The sequence below is a fragment of the Anomaloglossus baeobatrachus genome, chromosome 4, assembly GCF_048569485.1.
Source record: "Anomaloglossus baeobatrachus isolate aAnoBae1 chromosome 4, aAnoBae1.hap1, whole genome shotgun sequence".
NCBI lineage: Eukaryota > Metazoa > Chordata > Amphibia > Anura > Aromobatidae > Anomaloglossus > Anomaloglossus baeobatrachus.
Genome location: NC_134356.1, coordinates 78,675,932 through 78,693,726, shown reverse-complemented (window position 1 = coordinate 78,693,726; position 17,795 = coordinate 78,675,932). Strand labels below are relative to the sequence as shown.

The 17,795-nt window shown below is 44.8% G+C and overlaps 2 protein-coding genes across 2 annotated transcripts in view; both read right to left on the bottom strand.

Moving 5' to 3' along the window:
* Positions 1–1,700: 1,700 nt before the first annotated feature.
* On the bottom strand, positions 1,701–9,199 carry SLC35A4 (solute carrier family 35 member A4). The gene has a single exon (XM_075344435.1). It carries the CDS (start codon positions 9,189–9,191, stop codon positions 8,223–8,225), a length of 969 nt encoding a protein of 322 aa, XP_075200550.1. The 5' UTR covers positions 9,192–9,199; the 3' UTR covers positions 1,701–8,222.
* Positions 9,200–9,250: 51 nt separating this feature from the next.
* Positions 9,251–17,795, bottom strand: part of LOC142303223 (SLC35A4 upstream open reading frame protein) — a 29,938-nt gene continuing 21,393 nt past the window's right edge. The window contains exon 3 of the mRNA XM_075344436.1: positions 9,251–9,923. Within this exon, the coding sequence (XP_075200551.1) occupies positions 9,726–9,923 (198 nt within the window). The 3' untranslated portion in view covers positions 9,251–9,725. The remainder of the gene's footprint in view (positions 9,924–17,795) is intronic.

Genomic DNA, 17,795 nt, shown 5'->3' with positions numbered 1-17,795 from the left:
CCCTGCCTTTTGTGGGCGCCATGCTATAGTTTTCCCTGAGTAACACAATAGGGTATATAGCCAGAAAGAACTGTGCTCATACAGTGTAAATTATATACAGTACACAAATAATGTACCAATACAATACAGCACCATGGGGCTAGCACCACATGTGCTGCTTACCAGCCGCCTAAGCGGTTGTGAGGCCACCAGAGACCGTGTCTGGGTCTCCGATGAATATGTCCCTCTCTGCAGCGTCGGTGGAGCTGACAGGAATGGCTGCGGCGTCCTGACGAGCTGAGGAAGCTGTGGGCGTGGCCTAGAAAGAGCGCGAAACGGGCGCTCATACTGTGCACAGTGAGGGGAGTGGAGCATGTAAATCATACTCCAGCCCTCATTGCTGCTCGCTCCGTGCAGCGTCCCCCCTTCCCCTGCCTGTCAGGGCTGAGGGCGGGAGAAAAAAAGGGAAACTAGGCCGCAATGAAGCCGGGGACTGTAGTAATAAACGCGGCCGCCGTAAAAGCGCGGTCGCGTGAAAGTCCCCGGCGAACTACAAGTCCCAGCCGCGCCGCAGTGTCCCGTGGCAACGGCGGTCAGTGCGGTAGCCCTTACATATAAACGCACTCAGCGACGCTGAGTGTGTAATGGCACATATAGACCCGGTCAGCGCCGCGGTCCCCGGTGCACTAGCACACCCAGCAAAGCTGAGGTGATGCCGTGCGCGGTCCCCATAGGGATACAGAGTACCTTTAAGATGCAGGGCCATGTCCCTGAACGGTATCGGCTCCTATCCATCAGGCTCCACAGGAGTTGTGGATGAAGCCCGGTCTCAGTGCCTGGAGACCGATAAGATCCCACTTCACCCAGAGCCCTAAGGGGGATGGGGAAGAAAAAACAGCATGTGGGCTCCAGCCTCCGTACCCGCAATGGATACCTCAACCTTAACAACACCGCCGACAAAAGTGGGGTGAGAAGGGAGCATGCTGGGGGCCCTATATAGGCCCACTTTTCTTCCATCCGACCTAGTCAGCAGCTGCTGCTGACTAATCTGTGGAGCTGTGCTTGCATGTCTGCCTCCTTCGCACAAAGCAAAAAACTGAGGAGCCCGTGGGAGCACGGCGGGTGTATAGGCAGAAGGGGAGGGGCTTAACACTTTTGAGTGTAATACTTTGTGCTGCCTCCGGAGGCATAGCCTATACACCCAATTGTCTGGGTCTCCCAATAGAGCGAAAAAGAAAGTAAGCTTATTCCAAGTGTAGTTGAAGGGTTTGTTTTTGTTTTTTTTTTGTTTTAAATGTGGATTTTGGAGCATAATCCATTTGACACCAAAAGACTCAAGAAACAAAAAGGTCTCCTGAAGAGCCATCCATGAAATGTGCCAGTGATGGCAACCAGCCCTGCGATCGTGAAATGCTGGTCAAAGCTTGATGTGTCCTGTCCTCTCATTATATGGCCATAAACATAGGATGGTCTAGCAGCTGGCTAACTATAGCCACAAATCAACATTAATTTCCACTCTTCATGTATCTATTCCATTGGACACACCAAAAGAAAGCATCGTTATTTGGCTTCACACAGTAAGTCCTGACCCCAGGGGCTGGCACATTGCTGGGAAAATGGGATAGCCTTTTGGGTTTATTATTCCTAATCTTCAATATCACTGGCAGCCCTTTACCATTATGTAATAAGATATGACACAAAAATTGTTTAGGCCACACGTAGAAAAAGAAAAATACATTTTATTCTGTATTACAAAAACATGTTCACCATAGATAAGGATTTCATTTAAAGTTCTATTAAAAAGAAAAATGCATAGATTTCGAGTCTCGAAGTTCACCATTCAATATTGTATTCTCACAAGCAAATTGCAAAACTAACATAAGAGCTTCTGTTACTTGTCCATGAAAGCATAGAAAGCCGTATAGTGTCTACCAAGAGGAAAAATGACCATGGCGACAACGGAGGATTTCTAAGGACACATGCATTCATCAGTCCAATGTTAGCAGGAGTCCAAAAATTTAAATTCCCAACAATCCTTCAGTTGTCAAGACATGCCGGGAATTTTAGTCTCAGATCAGCCGGGAGTGCCATAGGTTACTGGGGAAAGCCGATTGTATGGCACTCTACTGATACGCTGTGAGCAGAATAAATAAAAAATTCCCAATAAAGATTAAGAGCAATTTTTATAACACTTCGGTGCAAGTCTTGGGAAGATGTTGAGCATTGGTGGAAAAGTTTTGCAGGTGAATACATATGGCTGTTTCCTGGAAGGAAACCCTGTTTTCCTGATTTGCGTATACTAAGTATTTATAGGCATAGAATGAAAAACAAACTCAACTAATGGACTGATACCAACAAAAACTGACTTTAGGGAGAGGATTAGTATAAAAATCTGTGATAACATTCAACCTGCATATTCAGCCAATGATAATTATACATTGGGAACATTCAAGGCGGGGGTGGACATACCATTAATGCAACCTGGACCCCTGTGCAGCGGCCCAAGACGTAAGGGGGTCCACTTCTACCTCAAAAGCAGCTTTTGTCGCGCACACACAAGGAGGGGCCAATACACTGTTCTTACACAGGGCTCTTCATCGGTATTTGGCTGCCCATAATTCAAGGGTTATTCTCAAGTTGGTAACATTGCAAAGTGGTTGTAAAAAGAAGCATATCTGCAACTTCTTATTAAAGAAGCACAATCGCAAAATTTCTTATTCCTGAAGCCTGTCTAAATGTATATGTAACGTAAGTGCGATAAAGTATTGTGTTCCAGGACCACTCCGGTCCTACTCTCACTCAAGTGACTGAAATTCTGGCTTACCAGACCACACTGGGGTTTGTGTGTGAAATAGAAGTGGCTTTTACAATTTAAGGCCCGTTTCACACATCCGGCATTTCGCCGAATGCCAGATCCGGCACGCATGCAGTACAGTACATTCATTTACAGTGGAAGTGCGACACCATGCGGTTGTGTGCTTCACGCACAACCGCATTTGTACGCATAGTGTCGCGCTTCCACTCTAAATAAATCTACTGTACTGCATGCGTGTCGGATCTGACGAAATTCCGGATGTGTGAAACGGCCCTAAGCCTACGTAGTCTCCTTCTGATACTTCCTGAAACCTACGTCGTAGTTATGCGAGTCAGAAGATGACTGGAATTGTGCTGGAAACTACGAAGACGGACTTTTATTACACTAACATTACAAACACATTTAGATTCGTTTAAGGACAAAAAAAAATTCTTGGGAGTTCCTTCCCTGTTTTCGAATTAGATTTTTTAGCACTCTTTGCCTAGGTTACTTGACACCTCTGCAGTTAATCAGAGGTGGCCGGTTTCCTAGGCAAGGACCACAGTGCATACAAGCTCTTTACTATAGAGCTTGTACTCACTGCACTAAAGCTGCCCAGATTGCTGGATCCAGGCAACTTCAGAGCCTTTGCACTCCTCCAAAAATATAAAGGCAAAGCCATCATTGCTTGAAGCATCAGAGAATGCCAGCTCACTCCAGAAGCCCCACCATACCACTGGAATAAACTGCTAATCAATCAGGAGCACACCGCCTCTCAACAAGCAGGGCAGCGCTACGCCCCTGACAACCATTTTAATACATAAAAGCAATTATGTAATCGAAAATACATACTAAAATGATTAGTTGGCAAATACAATACTACCGGTTTTCTTTATTATCCATGCTGGATCTATGCTATACCTATTATTTCGCTTTGACGCCACACAATTTTCTTTTGTTTTTACAATTGAAATTTACGGGTGACAAATCCTACTTAATTGCTATACAGTGGGGTACATCAAAACCTTCTATTGGAGGTATACCTCTGCTCAAAGCAAGATGTGAACAGAGCCCTAAAATGATAATTACAACTGCCTGTCACTAGAGGGAGCTGTCTAAAGCCAGATTCATAGCCATTTTATTCATCCTCGCACATTCGTGAGTAATCTGCTCCTGTAGTTCTGCACTACTCCCCTATATACCAACTGCACTGGACTGGTATCTGTGGCCAGAGCATGAGGTTATGTATACATACAGCTAGGGTTACACGGCAGCTTGTCACACCACACAAACTGCTGACACATTGCAACATTAGATGCCATTTCCCATGGTACAGTGTTGCGCTCGGAAACATACTGCTACAATACACAGTTACAAAGATTTCCAAATGTGGATGTTCTGCAACTGGTCAAAAGTTAAAGGGGTATTCCTATCTCCAAGATCCTATACCAATATGTAGTAGGTGTAATAATAATATTAACAAATACAGTACCTCCAATTAGAAATGTAGTGTAGTTCTGATATAGCCATGTCTCTTACCTCATATACAGGGCATTGCAGCTTAGGCATCCATACGACCCCACATATAGGGACAGTGGCTTGTGGACGTAACCATGGATACCTAAGCCTCGTCACTCAAATACACTTGCAATCAAAAACTTGACATTTTGGTCATATAAAGCAGACCTTCATCAGAAAAAAAACAAAAAACTTGATTGCTGAAGTGATCATCATCTTCAGCAGCAATCAATTTTTTTCTGATGAAGGCCCGCATTATATGACTGAAACGTCAAGTTTATATTTGATTGCTATTAAAATTTCATCATAATCGCAATTTGAGCGCTGCTGAGGTTTTTTGCTAATACTCTAGCACCAGATCTCCATCACAACAGAGTGACGCATTTATTTCCATGGATAACTAAGGTCCTGCAATGCCCTGCACATGAGGTAAGCGACATAGTGAATTAGGCCTGAAGGGTACTTTGCACGTTGCGACATCACTACTGCGATATCGTCGGGGTCAAATCGTAAAGGACGCACATCCGGCGCCGGTAACGACGTCGCAACGTGTAAAGCCTAGGAGAGAAGATGAACGAGCGTGAAACAGTCAAAAATCGCTGATCTGTGTCACATCAATTATTTTCATAATGTCGGTGCGTCCGCAGGTACGATGTTGTTTGTCGTTCCTGCAGCTCCACACATCGCTGTGTGTAAAGCCGCAGGACCGACAAACATCTCCTTACCTGTGCCCACCGGCAATGCGGAAGGGCGAAGGTGGGCGGGATGTTTACATCCCACTCATCTCCGCCCCTCCGATTCTCTGGCTGCCTGCCGTGTGACGTCGCTGTGACGCCGCACGACCCGCCCCCTTAAGAAGGAGGCGGGTCGCCGGCCAGAGCGACGTCACAGGGCAGGTATGTGCGTGTGAAGCTGCCGTAGCGATAATGTTCGCTACAGCAGCGATCACAAGATATCGCATGTGCGACGGGGCGGGTACTATCACGCTTGGCATCGCTATCATCGGCTAGCGATGTCGCAGCGTGCAAAGTACCCCTAAGACACATGGCATGAAAATCGGAGAGAGTGGATGCGATAAAACATCGCATTCCACTCGGACTAATATTAGCCTGTGTGTAAGCACCCATGAGCAATTATTTTCTCAGCCCTAATCGGACTGAGAAAACAATTGCAGCATGTTGCGACTAATGCGTTCCTGGTTTCTCTCACACGCATTCAAGTCTATGGGGTGAAGGGGGGAAAAAAAAACAAAAAAAAAAAAACCGCACTGCACTCGCAGTACACCGGTGTACCGCGAGAATGGCAATAGCCGGCAACGGAGGAGAGAGGGAGATAAATCCCTTCCTCCCCTCCGCAGCGCCGACCCGACCCCAGCAGCTGTGGTCCAATCGCATGATCGGACATCAGTTGCAGTGACACTCGCATGACACTCGTCTCTCGCTGTGCTGCCAGCGGGAGCAGAGTGTTATGCGAGGATCGAAATGTCCCCTGTGTGGCCCCGGCCTTAGAAGAACTATACTACATTTCTAATTGGAATTATTTTCTAATATTATTACTACACTTACTACATATTAGGATAAGATCTTAGAGATGGGAATAACCCTTTAAATATGACATTTGCCACAGACATCAATACAAACCGTACACGACTTGTCTGCAACGTGGCTGTTTTATGGCTAAATTGGAGTTCTATAATAGTCCACATCTGAAAGTGTATTTGGTCGTGCAACTTGGAGAACTGCTGCCATCTGACACGTCACCATATAACCCCAGTTTAAGGAGACTTCGGAGCTCACATAAATCCCAACCTGTCAAACTTAGATGAGAGGACAGCTCTGATAAAAAAGAGGAGACAGCGCATATCAACCCATTGAACTCTGGAGGGGCAGCCTCACCAGCATGGCATACAGGCAATACAGAAATCAGCCAACAACTAATGTAAAACTGATAAGCACTGATTTCGCCTCCTATTGACACTTGTAAAAAGAAAAAAAAAAAAAAAAACAAACCTCAAAAACTAAAAATCACCAACAAAAAGGTAGACACATTTTACCAGAAATGACACAGGAGAAACACGGATTAGACAGGATAGTGGTTTGTAGCCACAGGAGTCTTAGAATCACGGTTATACCTTTAAGGGTGGAGAAATTACTTTAAAGCAACCCTCCACCCTAGCACTGAAATGTGACTATATATTTCTCATGTATAGTCACCGTACTTGGTGCCCCGTTTCCTTCCATGGCCTCTGCTCCTGAGACTAGCGGTAATGTGCTCCTGCATCCAAGATGGCCGTCACAGTGGTAAAGTCTGAATCATGCCTGCACAGCACATGAAAGGCCGCGTGCGCCCCATGCCTCCAAGGTGGCCATCTTGGATGCAGCACTGAAACGCTGGTCTGAAAAGAATAGGGAGTGGCACCAGGTAGGGTGACTACATGACAAGAGTTCAGTCACTTTCAGTACCAGGGTGGAGGGTGGTCTCAGAAGAAAGTCTGCAGAATGCAATATGCACACTTCGCTGTACTCTCCAAATAAATGGGCAATTTACATACGTGTAAAGATGTGTAGACTAGTATCATCTGGCTTTTCTTAATCCTCTTCTATTTAAAGAAGGGAGATGAGACTAGTCAGCACGTGACCGCACACCCGCATAGGAAACAGAAGAAATCATGACAGTGTGCACATTGCACGTGGTCACTATTCGGCAGTCTGTAGTCACATAATACCTGCTGAATTCTGAGACTACGCAACCTCAAACTCTGGAATATGCAGTATTAGCTATACCCAGTAAAAATGTAACCCACTCCTTTGTAAAAAGAAAAAATATTTCCGGAGATATATGCCATGCTTTGGCTATATAAAAAAAAAAAAAAGAAGTCACGTACTGCACTAATAACTGAACCTGTGCAAAATCTTAAGAAATGATCTGATAAATAGCCTACATCTCTGAATCCAGCCTTAAAGGGAATCTGTCATGTAATTTTCTAGTACAATACTAATGTTATCTTTACATGGGGCTTAAGCGGACCTTTTAGGATCAGTAACTTTTATTGCTGTAGCTTCTCCTGTTATCTTGCTCTTGAGAATTCCGTGTCTGATGATGGCTAGTCAAATGTATGTAAATACAATTTGCATATGCCCCACCTACCGCCCAGTGCCTTCAAAATCACTGCTGAGAGGTGGGAGGGAGTATGAGTGGGGACAGCAGTGCAAACCCAGTTCAGATTTACTATCACAGAGAGGGAAGCAGGGCATAGGCAGTTTGTATTTATATACGCTATTTACTGCATCACACTGAATTCTCTATAGCTTACAGCAAGATAACAGGAGATGGTACAGCAATAAAACTTACTGATCCTATTAGAGCTGCTTAAGCCCTATTTAAAGATAATAGTACTAGTATTAATAATAATAATAATAATAATAATAATAATAGTACTGCACTAGATAATCACCTGACAGATTCCCTTTAAAGGTGTTTTAAGGCATCACAATATTGTGACTCTATCCTTGGTATAGAAATCTGTGGGGGTCGGACTCGCTTACTTATCGGTGATTCTTCAATGTATACATTGCAGTTTACTCTCAGCCCCCTTTAAGTAGCTGATTGGGGGAGTCATACCATCACAGATCTGCTAGTGATAGCCTATCCTGGAAAACCTTATTTGCCCTTACTGCAAGTTATTCAATATATTCCCACAGTATTAAGGGCAGATTCAGATGACGTATAAATCGGTCCGAGATCGGGCCCCAACACTCAAACTGGGCAAGGATCTCCCAACCGAGCAGGACTACTGCATATAAAGATATGAAGCTGTCACGCTTGGGTCAAGAGACATGCGGCCAGTCTGAGCATTGTCACCCGATTTAAACAGTCATCTGGATGCACCCATATAGTCAGTGTTCATTCGGAGACATTCTCGCTTAGAATTTCACTTGATGCCATAGAACAAATAGACAGCAAAGCCAATGAGAAGAACCGCTAAAAAGAAAAGGGGAGTCAACCAAAGCTGGAAAAGCAGGTAAGATAACAGTCCATTTACAAGCATGGAGAAGGAAATGATGAAGAGTCTGGTGAGGTTACTGCTGTGCTTCATTACGGCAGACATGATCAAGCCATTGAGAGCCTGGCTTACGATGATAACCAAAACCCAAAGAGAAAACCCGTCCAGAAAACCACCGGTGTGACTACCCGTAAGGTAAATCAGAAAGTTGACAATTATTCCGAAAGAATATAAGAAAATGTTCTGTAGGTTTAATGGTATTTTCTGAGTCTTCAGGGTCACCTCAGTGTAAACTGCAGACAGTCCAGAAATCAGGCAGTAGCCCACCATCAGGAGGAGACCTGGTAGACTGACGTAGAGCTGAGTATCGGTGGATTGTTCCTCCAGATCCTGAATACCACCATAGCTGTAAATCACACCCGCCGCCGTCAGTAAGGACAGGGCAAGCCACTTTCTGATGGAGAGATGCTGACGTAAAAAGATGCTGTACATCACAGCAGTACTGACAATCTTAAGGTTACTCAACACTTGGAAACTGCTGGGGTCCATAAAGTACTGCATGTGAACCACCAAATTATTATTAGTGCCGTATAAGACGGCAGGCAAAGCATAAGGAATGGCCAGTCGCCACGGGACTGGTAACTGCACGGACCTGCAGTCCCAGATCAGAAGCATCACCCCGGATATCATCAGCTTGGATAATTCAATTAGAAGGACAACAGAAGATGAACTGAAGGGGATCTGTCCTCCAACCCTGCACAAAGATATCAGAGGAGCATGAGAGCCGTAAATGACGACAGAGACCACTAGCATTAGTCCCCAGAGTGCCCTCCTGAGCATCTCTCCAGCAGAGGACCCTGAGGATTCCTCTGGTCCCACATTGTTAATAACAAACATAACTGCTATAAAAGTCTGGTATATACTACATAAAGGCAGGTATACAGATGTTTCCAGAATTTGGCATCACATTTCATTTATTTATGTACAAATTAAAATGTGTTTGTGCAATGTATGATACAGAAATAAAGGCTTGGAGCAAACAAGACGTCAGGTAATATCTTAGTCAAAAATAAGCCATTTATATGATATATATGTGCAATCTGACCCAAAGAAAAAATAAAAAATATGAGTGTTCTGGTAATTAGCTGGTTGGCTGGCAAAGGTTAACTGTGCCAATCCGTGTGAGATATTTGGCTCTAATATTTCATCCAAAGCATGATTTGCATTAAATATAGAGAATAAAACTGAAAGCACTCAGCACTACGGTATATGTGCGGAGCTAACCCCTGCCACCTACTGCAGATCCAGTTCAGACAATTGCACACGTTGCTGCCGTATGCAATTATCAAGTAGCCAGTTTTGTGAAGAGTTCCAGTAAAGCACTTAAAGCAGAGAGAGCGGATATTGGAGTGTCAGCACATTCTTTCCCGTCTAATCGGGTCCTTTTCTTAAAGAACTAAGGTAGTCCTTGATGGTCTTCTCCACGTTGGGTACTGCATAGGCTTGGGCAGCATAGATTCCTGTGCAAGTTCCAACCACAAAGCCGAGGAAAGCAGAAGCCCTGAGTTTGGAAACAATATAGCCAGCGAGGAATCCCTTGAGAAACGGAGAGCTGAGAAGAGTGCCTTCCTATAAATGACAAATGTAAAGAATGATTATGGTACAATCTGCTAAACTTATGCCAAGTGTTTATCTGAAAATCATAGGGACTGATTACTGTTTATGAGGCGCTCAATTAGTGAGCAATATTCGCAATCAGCTGAAATCACAAAAACAGGAATAATATGGCAGAATAGATCCATGTAATCCCTGTAACTTAGACAATTGGACTTTACTAGGATATGCCATACACTTGTATTATGAATCACTATCTTCACGGAAGATGTAACATCACTGCATCACCAAGCACAGAGCAGTCCATAGAATTATTATTATAGCGCCATTTATTCCATGGAGCTTTACATGTGAAAGGGGTATACAAAATAGGGACAAGTACAATAATCATAAACAATACAAGGCACAGACAGGTACAGGAGGAAAGAGGACCCTGCCCGCGAGGGCTCACAGTCTACAAGGGATAGGTGAGGATACAGTAGGTTATGGTAGAGCTGGTTGTGCGGCGCTATATCAGACTGAGGGTTACCGCAGGTTGTAGGATTGTCGGAAGAGGTGGATCTTCAAGTTCCTTTTGAAGCTTGTCAAGGTAGGCAAGAGTCTGATGTGTTGTGGCAGAGTATTCCAGAGTATGGGGGAGGCACGCTAGAAATCTTGGATGCGATGGTGGGAAGAGGAGATGAGAGGGGAGCAGAGAAGGAGATCTTGTGAGGATCGAAGGTTACGTGCGGGTAAGTACCGGGATACTAGGTCAGAGATGTAGGGAGGAGACAGGTTGTGGATGGCTTTGTAGGTCATTGTTAGGGTTTTGAATTGGAGTCATTGGGCAATGGGAAGCCAGTGAAGGGATTGGCAGAGAGGAGAGGTCGGGGAGTAGCGGGGGGACAGGTGGATTAGTCAGGTAGCATAGTTTAGAACTGATTGTAGGGGTACGAGACTGTTAGAAGGGAGGCCACAGAGCAGGAGGTTGCAATAATCCAGGCAGGAGATAATAAGGGCATGCACAAGGGTTTTTGCAGCTTCTTGGGAAAGGAATGCATGGATCTGGGAAATTTTTTTGAGTTAGAGGTGGCAGGAGGTGGAGAGGGCTTGGATGTGTGTCTTGAAAGAGAGAGCAGAGTCTAGAGTTAAGGGTGCTTTACACTAGCAATTGCTAGCGATGTCAAGCGCGATAGCACCTGCCCCCGTCGTTCGTGCGACATTTGGTGCTCGCTGCTGTAGCGAACATTATCGCTTCGGCAGCGTCACACGCACATACCTTGTCAGCGACGTCGCTGTGACAGCCGAACAATCCCTCCTTCAAGGGAGAGGTGCGTTCGGCGTCATAGCGACGTCACTAAGTGGCCGGGCAATAGAAGTTAGGAGACGTAACATCCCACCCACCTCCTTCCTTCCTCATTGCTGGTGGACGCAGGTAAGGAGATGTTAATCGTTCCTGCGGTGTCACACATAGCGATGTGTGGTGCCGCAGGAACGACGAACAACATCGTTCCTGTGGCAGCAGCGATATTAAGGAAAGGAGCGATGTGTCAACGATCACCGTTTGTGAACGATTTTGCGATCGTTAATCGTCGCTCCTTGGTGTCACACGCTGCGATGACGCTACCGGCGCCGGATGTGCGTCACTAACGATGTGACCCCGACGATATATCGGTAGCGATGTCGCAGCGTGTAAAGCATCCTTTACTCCCAAGCAGCGAGCACGTGGGACTGGGGAAAGTGAGCAGCCATTGACATTGATGGATGTGTCAGATGGGTGGGGTTGAGTGAGGAGGAGATATAATTCACAAATGAGGCAGATTAGGACCCAGGATAATGCAATATACATTACCGATAAGGGCCATCTTTGTATAGTCAGCAAATGGTACAAGCAAGTGCACGGAGACTGTGCGTTATCGTTTCCCATAACAGCATCTGTGTGGTCCTGCCCATGTCATATTCCACACTACGAACAGACTGCTGGAAAAGGGGCAGCCATGAGGCAGAGGGATCAAACTCTGGACCACCCCAAAAATGGCAGTAGGTCGTTTTCATTTGACCCCTCTGGTCAATAAAGCGACTAATGTAAAATGTACGAGAGATCCTAAGTGTCATACACATAGGTAAGGCGTGTTTATTGGATTATGCAGCTGAAATCAGAAGTTTATAAACATTATCTATAAAGACACATCTGCATGTTTTTCTCACTATCTGACATGAAACCAGAAAAAAACTCTCTCGTTTTAGGTCAATTAGGAACCAAAATTATTTACGGTATATTTGCCAAATGCCAGAATACTGAGGGAGACAGAATGTTTTAAAGCATTTTTATAACTTTCTGCAAAGTCAACAGTTTACATACACTAAGAGTACTATGCCTTTAAACAATATGGGACAGCCCATATGAGGATGTCATGTCTTTAGAAGCTTCTGATAGGTTTATTGGCAACATCTACGTTAGACACCCCTGTGGATGTATTTTAACCCCTTAACGACCATGGGCCGTAACATTACGTCCTAAGCCATATAGGTGTTATTAGCTGCGGATGTTTCGGGCAGTCGGCGACAATTCCTGCATGGTAGCACAGGGTCTTGTAACGACTCCTGTAGCTTACATGACTCATTTCCGGTTTCATCTGGCCAAGTGCTGCCTGTAAGAACTGGTGAGTAGTTCTGGTGATCACAGTTGTGTAGCTGTGATCAACAGAAATGAATTAGTGATCAGACTGCTGATCTTTAGTCTTCTGAATTTTTTTAACCCCCTTAGATAAAAGTAAAGCTATACATACGTATTTGGGGTCTACGAACTCGTACCGACCTGAAGCATCATACTGACATCAGTTTTACCATATAGTGAATATAATATCCCAAAAATAATCATGCAATTGCACTTATTTTGCCACTACATGGTAAAATGCATGATTTCATTTAGAAGTACAACTCATCCCACAAAAAACAAGCCCTCGTATGACAAAATTGATGAAAAACTAAAAAAGTTATGGCTCTCGGAAGAAGGGGAGCAAAAAAACAAACAGAAAATCGGCCGGGTGTGAAGGGGTGAATGCACACCTGAAACACACTGTTTCTTTGTGTACAATCATGGGAAAGTCAAAAAAAAGCCAAGATCTCAGGAAGAGAATTGTAGACTTGCACAAATCTGGTTCATACTTGGGTGCAATTTCCAGATACCTGAAGGTGCCTTGTTCATCTGTACAAACAATTATACAAAAGTACAAACAAGATGAGAATGTCCAGTCATCATACTACTCATGAAGGAGACGGGTTCTGTGTACCAGAGGGGAACGTGCTTGGGTTGATATGCACATGTCTGACCAAAGAACAAAAGCAAAAGAACTTGTGAAGACACTGGTAGAAGCTGGTAAGATTGTATCATTATCCACAGGGAAACAACAAGTACTGTATCAACATGGGCTGAAAGTCCACTCTACCAGGAAGAAGCCATTACTCCAAAAGAAACATAAAAAAAAGCTATATTAATGTTTGCAAATGCACACAGGAACAAAGACCTTAATTTTTGGAGAGATGTCCTCTGGGCTGACGAAACTAAAATTGAACTGTTTGGCCGTAATGACCATGGTTATGTTTGGAAGAAAAAGGGAGAAGCTTTGAAGCCTAAGAACACCATCCCAACTGCAAAACACGGGGATGGCAGCATCATGTTGTGGGGTTGTTTTGCTGCAGGAGGGACTGGTGTACTTCACAAAATAGATGGCATCATGAGGAAAGAAGATTACATGGCAATACTGAAGCAACATTTCAAGACATCAGCCAGGAATTTAAAGCTTGGGCGGTAATGGGTCTTCCATATGGACAATAACCCAAAGTATACTACCAAACTGGTGACAAAGTGGCTTAAGGATAATAAAGTCAATGTTTTGGAGTGGCCATCATAAAGCCCTGATCTCAGTCCTATTGAAAATTTATGGGCAAAGTTGAAAAGGCCAGTGCGAGCAAGGCCACCTACAAACATGGCTCAGATACATCAGTTCTGTCAGGAGGAATAGTCCCAAATTCCTACCAACTATTGTGAGAAGCTTGTGGAAGAATATTCAAAATGTTTGACCCAAGTCATACATTTCAAGGGCAATGGTACCAAATACTAATGAAATGTATGGAAACTTTTGACTTTGCAGAAAGTAATAAAAATGCCTTAGAATGTTCTCTCTCTCTAATGCCCATACCGGCGTCTCCGCATTGTTCTGCCCCCCCCACCCCCGGCAGGGACATAGGTTCTCTCACCTGCCCAACTGTCCTGCGGCGGCTGCCTCGTCTCTGGTCTATGCTGCTGTCTCCCAGAGTCTGACCTGGAAGTGCCTCTCAGGTCAGATGAGAGGTTTCAGTTATTTGGGGCACCTTCCCCTTAAGGCAAGTGCCTGGGCAAATAGTTTCCAACATTGCTAGTGCTGCTGCTGTCGTACTGAATTCTGCTGCTGACACTTATCTGTATTTCAGTGCTGTGCCAATTCGCTGTCTTGCTGCTGCCGCTACCATCCACGCCGGACGGCTACCACGATATCCACAACTGCAAGTATCAACGATGGTCGCTGCTCCATCCATCCCGGACGGATCCACGACTTCGCCTGCTGTTGCTGTCATTACTACCAGAGACTGTATTGTGTCTGTGGCACCAGCTGCTTGGGTACCGCAGATCCCCTGGGGCTGCCCTCTTCATGCTGCTTACCACCGTGTGTACCTGCTGCCAACTCCGGTAGCAGTAGTGAAGACTCGATGGCCTGTCCTCTCAGCCAAGTACCTTCAACCAGCGAGCATAAACTCATTCTGGCGTTTGGCAAATCTAAATAATTTTGATAATTGTAATTGACCTAAAACAGGAAAGGTTTATTCTGATTTAATGTCAGATAGAGAGAAAAACATGCAGATGTGTCTTTTTAGATAGTGTATGTAAACTTCTGGTTTCAACTATATATTATATAAAGGATTAGTTTGGCCCTACTCACTTACGCACCAGGTTTTTGTATTCTGGATGTTTCTAGTGAAATAAATAAACCATATTTTCTTTGGATTGTTTTAAAGAGAACCTGTCATGAGATTTGGTGACTTTAAGCTGTGGCCACCACCAGTGAGCCCTTATATACAGCATTCCAGAATACTGTATATAATAGCCCAGGCCATGCTGTATAATGTAAAAAACACTTTTAAAACACTCACCTACAGTGCGGTCCGGTCCGATGGGTGACACTGCTCTCTGGTCCGTCGCTTCCTCTCTGCGGCGATGGCCATCCTCTTTTTTTCTGAGGCCGTGTACATGACACGTCCTACGCATCATGCACACTAGTCGGCATTGCGGTCCTGTGTAGGCGCACTTTGATCTGCTCTGTTCAGGGGAGATCAAAGTATTGTAGTGCGGTCTTTAACCTTTCCTCGCGCCTGCACATTACAGTACTTTGATCTGTCCTCAGCAGGGCAGATCAAAGTGCGCCGGAGCAGGACCGCAATGCCGGCTGAGCTGGGTAGAAGGAGGATGGAGATCGCAGCAGAGAGGAGTTGTCGGGCTGCAGAGAGGTGTCGCTGGACCAGAGAGCAGCGACACCCATCGGACTGGACCACTCCTAGAAGTTTTTATTTACGTTATACAGTGCGGCCCGTGCTCTTATACACAGTATTCTGGAATGTGTTATTTAAGAGCTCAGTAGTGGTGCCTGCAGTTTATAGGGGACAAATCTGGTTACAGGTTCCCTTTAAAGGGGTTTTCTGATTTCAGATAAATCCCTATCCCTCAGCACAGTTTTATTAAAAATAAAAACAAAAAACCCACAGTACAAGCACGTCACAGATTTTGAAATCGGAAAATCCTTTAACGCTTCATTAATTAAGTGTACAATGTTTTTTGGACATTTTTGATGGCATTACAGTAAGTTTTTTTTCTAGGCAAACACAGTTTGGACTCCCATAGACTATAATGTGAAGGCATATCTTAGCAATGTGGCATCCTTTCATAAAATGGGATTATCCTTTTTATTGGAAATTTTTAGACAGGTACAACCTCCCCGATTTAGGCTAGGTTCACACTTCCGTTAAATTGTATCAGTCACAATCCGCTGCTCTGGTAAACAACGGAATCCGCTTGGCGGATTCCGTTGTTCCCATATACTTGTATGAGCGGCGGATTGTGACTGATGAGGCTTCGTTGCACCCTCCGCCCGACTGATCAGTCGTGGAACGACTGACCGTGGGGCGGGAGGAACGCAGCATGTAACGTTTTTTTTTGAGCAGCGCGATCCGTAGGATTTCGATGCGCATGCGCTCTCTGGCTCCCTGCACACGTAACCAGGATACACATCGGGTTACTAAGCAATGCGCTTTGGTTAGTTACCCGATATTTACACTGGTTACGTGTGCAGGGAGCCAGTGCTAAGCGGTGTATGCTGGTAACCAGTGTAAATATCGGGTAACCAAGCAAAAAGTGCTTTGCTTATACCCGATATTTACCCTGGGTGTGCAGGGAGCCCAACACTTCCCCGCTCGGCTCCGCCCCCTCCCGCACTCAGCATGTACACACACACACGCGTCCCCAGCCCTGCAGTCCCCGCGGCACTGACGTCCTCCGTGCCACAGCCCCGGTCGGCTCCACCCACCCCGAACTCTGCCCCCTCGCGCTCCGCCCCCCGCACACAAAGGAGTCCGACAAAGAATTCTGTTATTTTTGTCATCCGTTGTACAGCGCATCAGTCACATGCGTCAAGCGACGCATGTGACTGATGCAAAACAACGAAAATGTGAACCTAGCCTTACTCTTCATTCTCTTACATGCTTGTAATACATTCAATACTGAATGGGTGCAAACCTTGTCATCTCTCGTCTGAAGGAAACATGGCAGACAATCCCATGTGGTGGAGAGGGCTGCAGTGAAAGATTTTACCATTTTATGTTCACGTAAAGTACCGGTATATATGAAACCATCAATGATATCTACATTTCCATAAATCATGTATTGAGATGGAGAACCCGAGCATTTTTCTTGCTGTGATGAATACTGGAATAATGCTTGTATACATCAGAAGGGGGGGGGGGGAGCCAGCATTGCTTGAAAAATGGCGAGCGAAAAATTAAAAGTGTAACTTCATAAATAATTCCAACTGTACTACAATATATGTACATGTGTTGCTTTTATATGCTTATTAAAATATTTAGGAGGCCGTATGGCACAATGGTAAATTATATAATATAGAGTAGGACCCCCCTATTGAGATTTGCCGTGACATGGCAGGGGTGGCTCAAATTATTGATCAATTGTTTGCTAAAAATCTCATTTTGCATTATAGTACAGTAGGAATTAATTTGTGAATTTTACACTTTTTATTTGTTGCATGCCATTCATAGGCAGTGCTGGCTCCCCCCTCTCTATAATGATTTACTGGTCCGGTGGCTGACCCCCACTATGCCGTGCACGCCCAGTGTGGTTTTCAAATTCCTTCTGCTACTATCAAAACTAAAGTTGGAGCCTGTTCACATTACCCTGTTCCACAGGCATCATTAATTAAACACCATTTACTTGGGCCTGCTCCGGCTTTATCCATGGCTGCTGGTCAGTCACTGTGAGGGCTAGTTCTGACATCGTGCTGGTGTGTCTGGCCTCGCTGCATATGCTGGTACCTGGACTGCCTTTATTCGCAGTTGTCTGTCTTTGCAACATGGGAGCGGATCTGAGATGTCATAGGTATATGTGTTGCTTTTATATGGTTCTGCTTATTAAAATATTTAGGAGGCCGTATGGCACAATGGTAAATTATATAATATAGAGTAGGACCCCCCTATTGAGATTTGCCGTGACGTGGCAGGGGTGGCTCAAATTATTGATCAGTTGTTTGCTAAAAGTCTCATTTTGCATTATAGTACAGTAGGAATGAATTTGTGAATTTTACACTT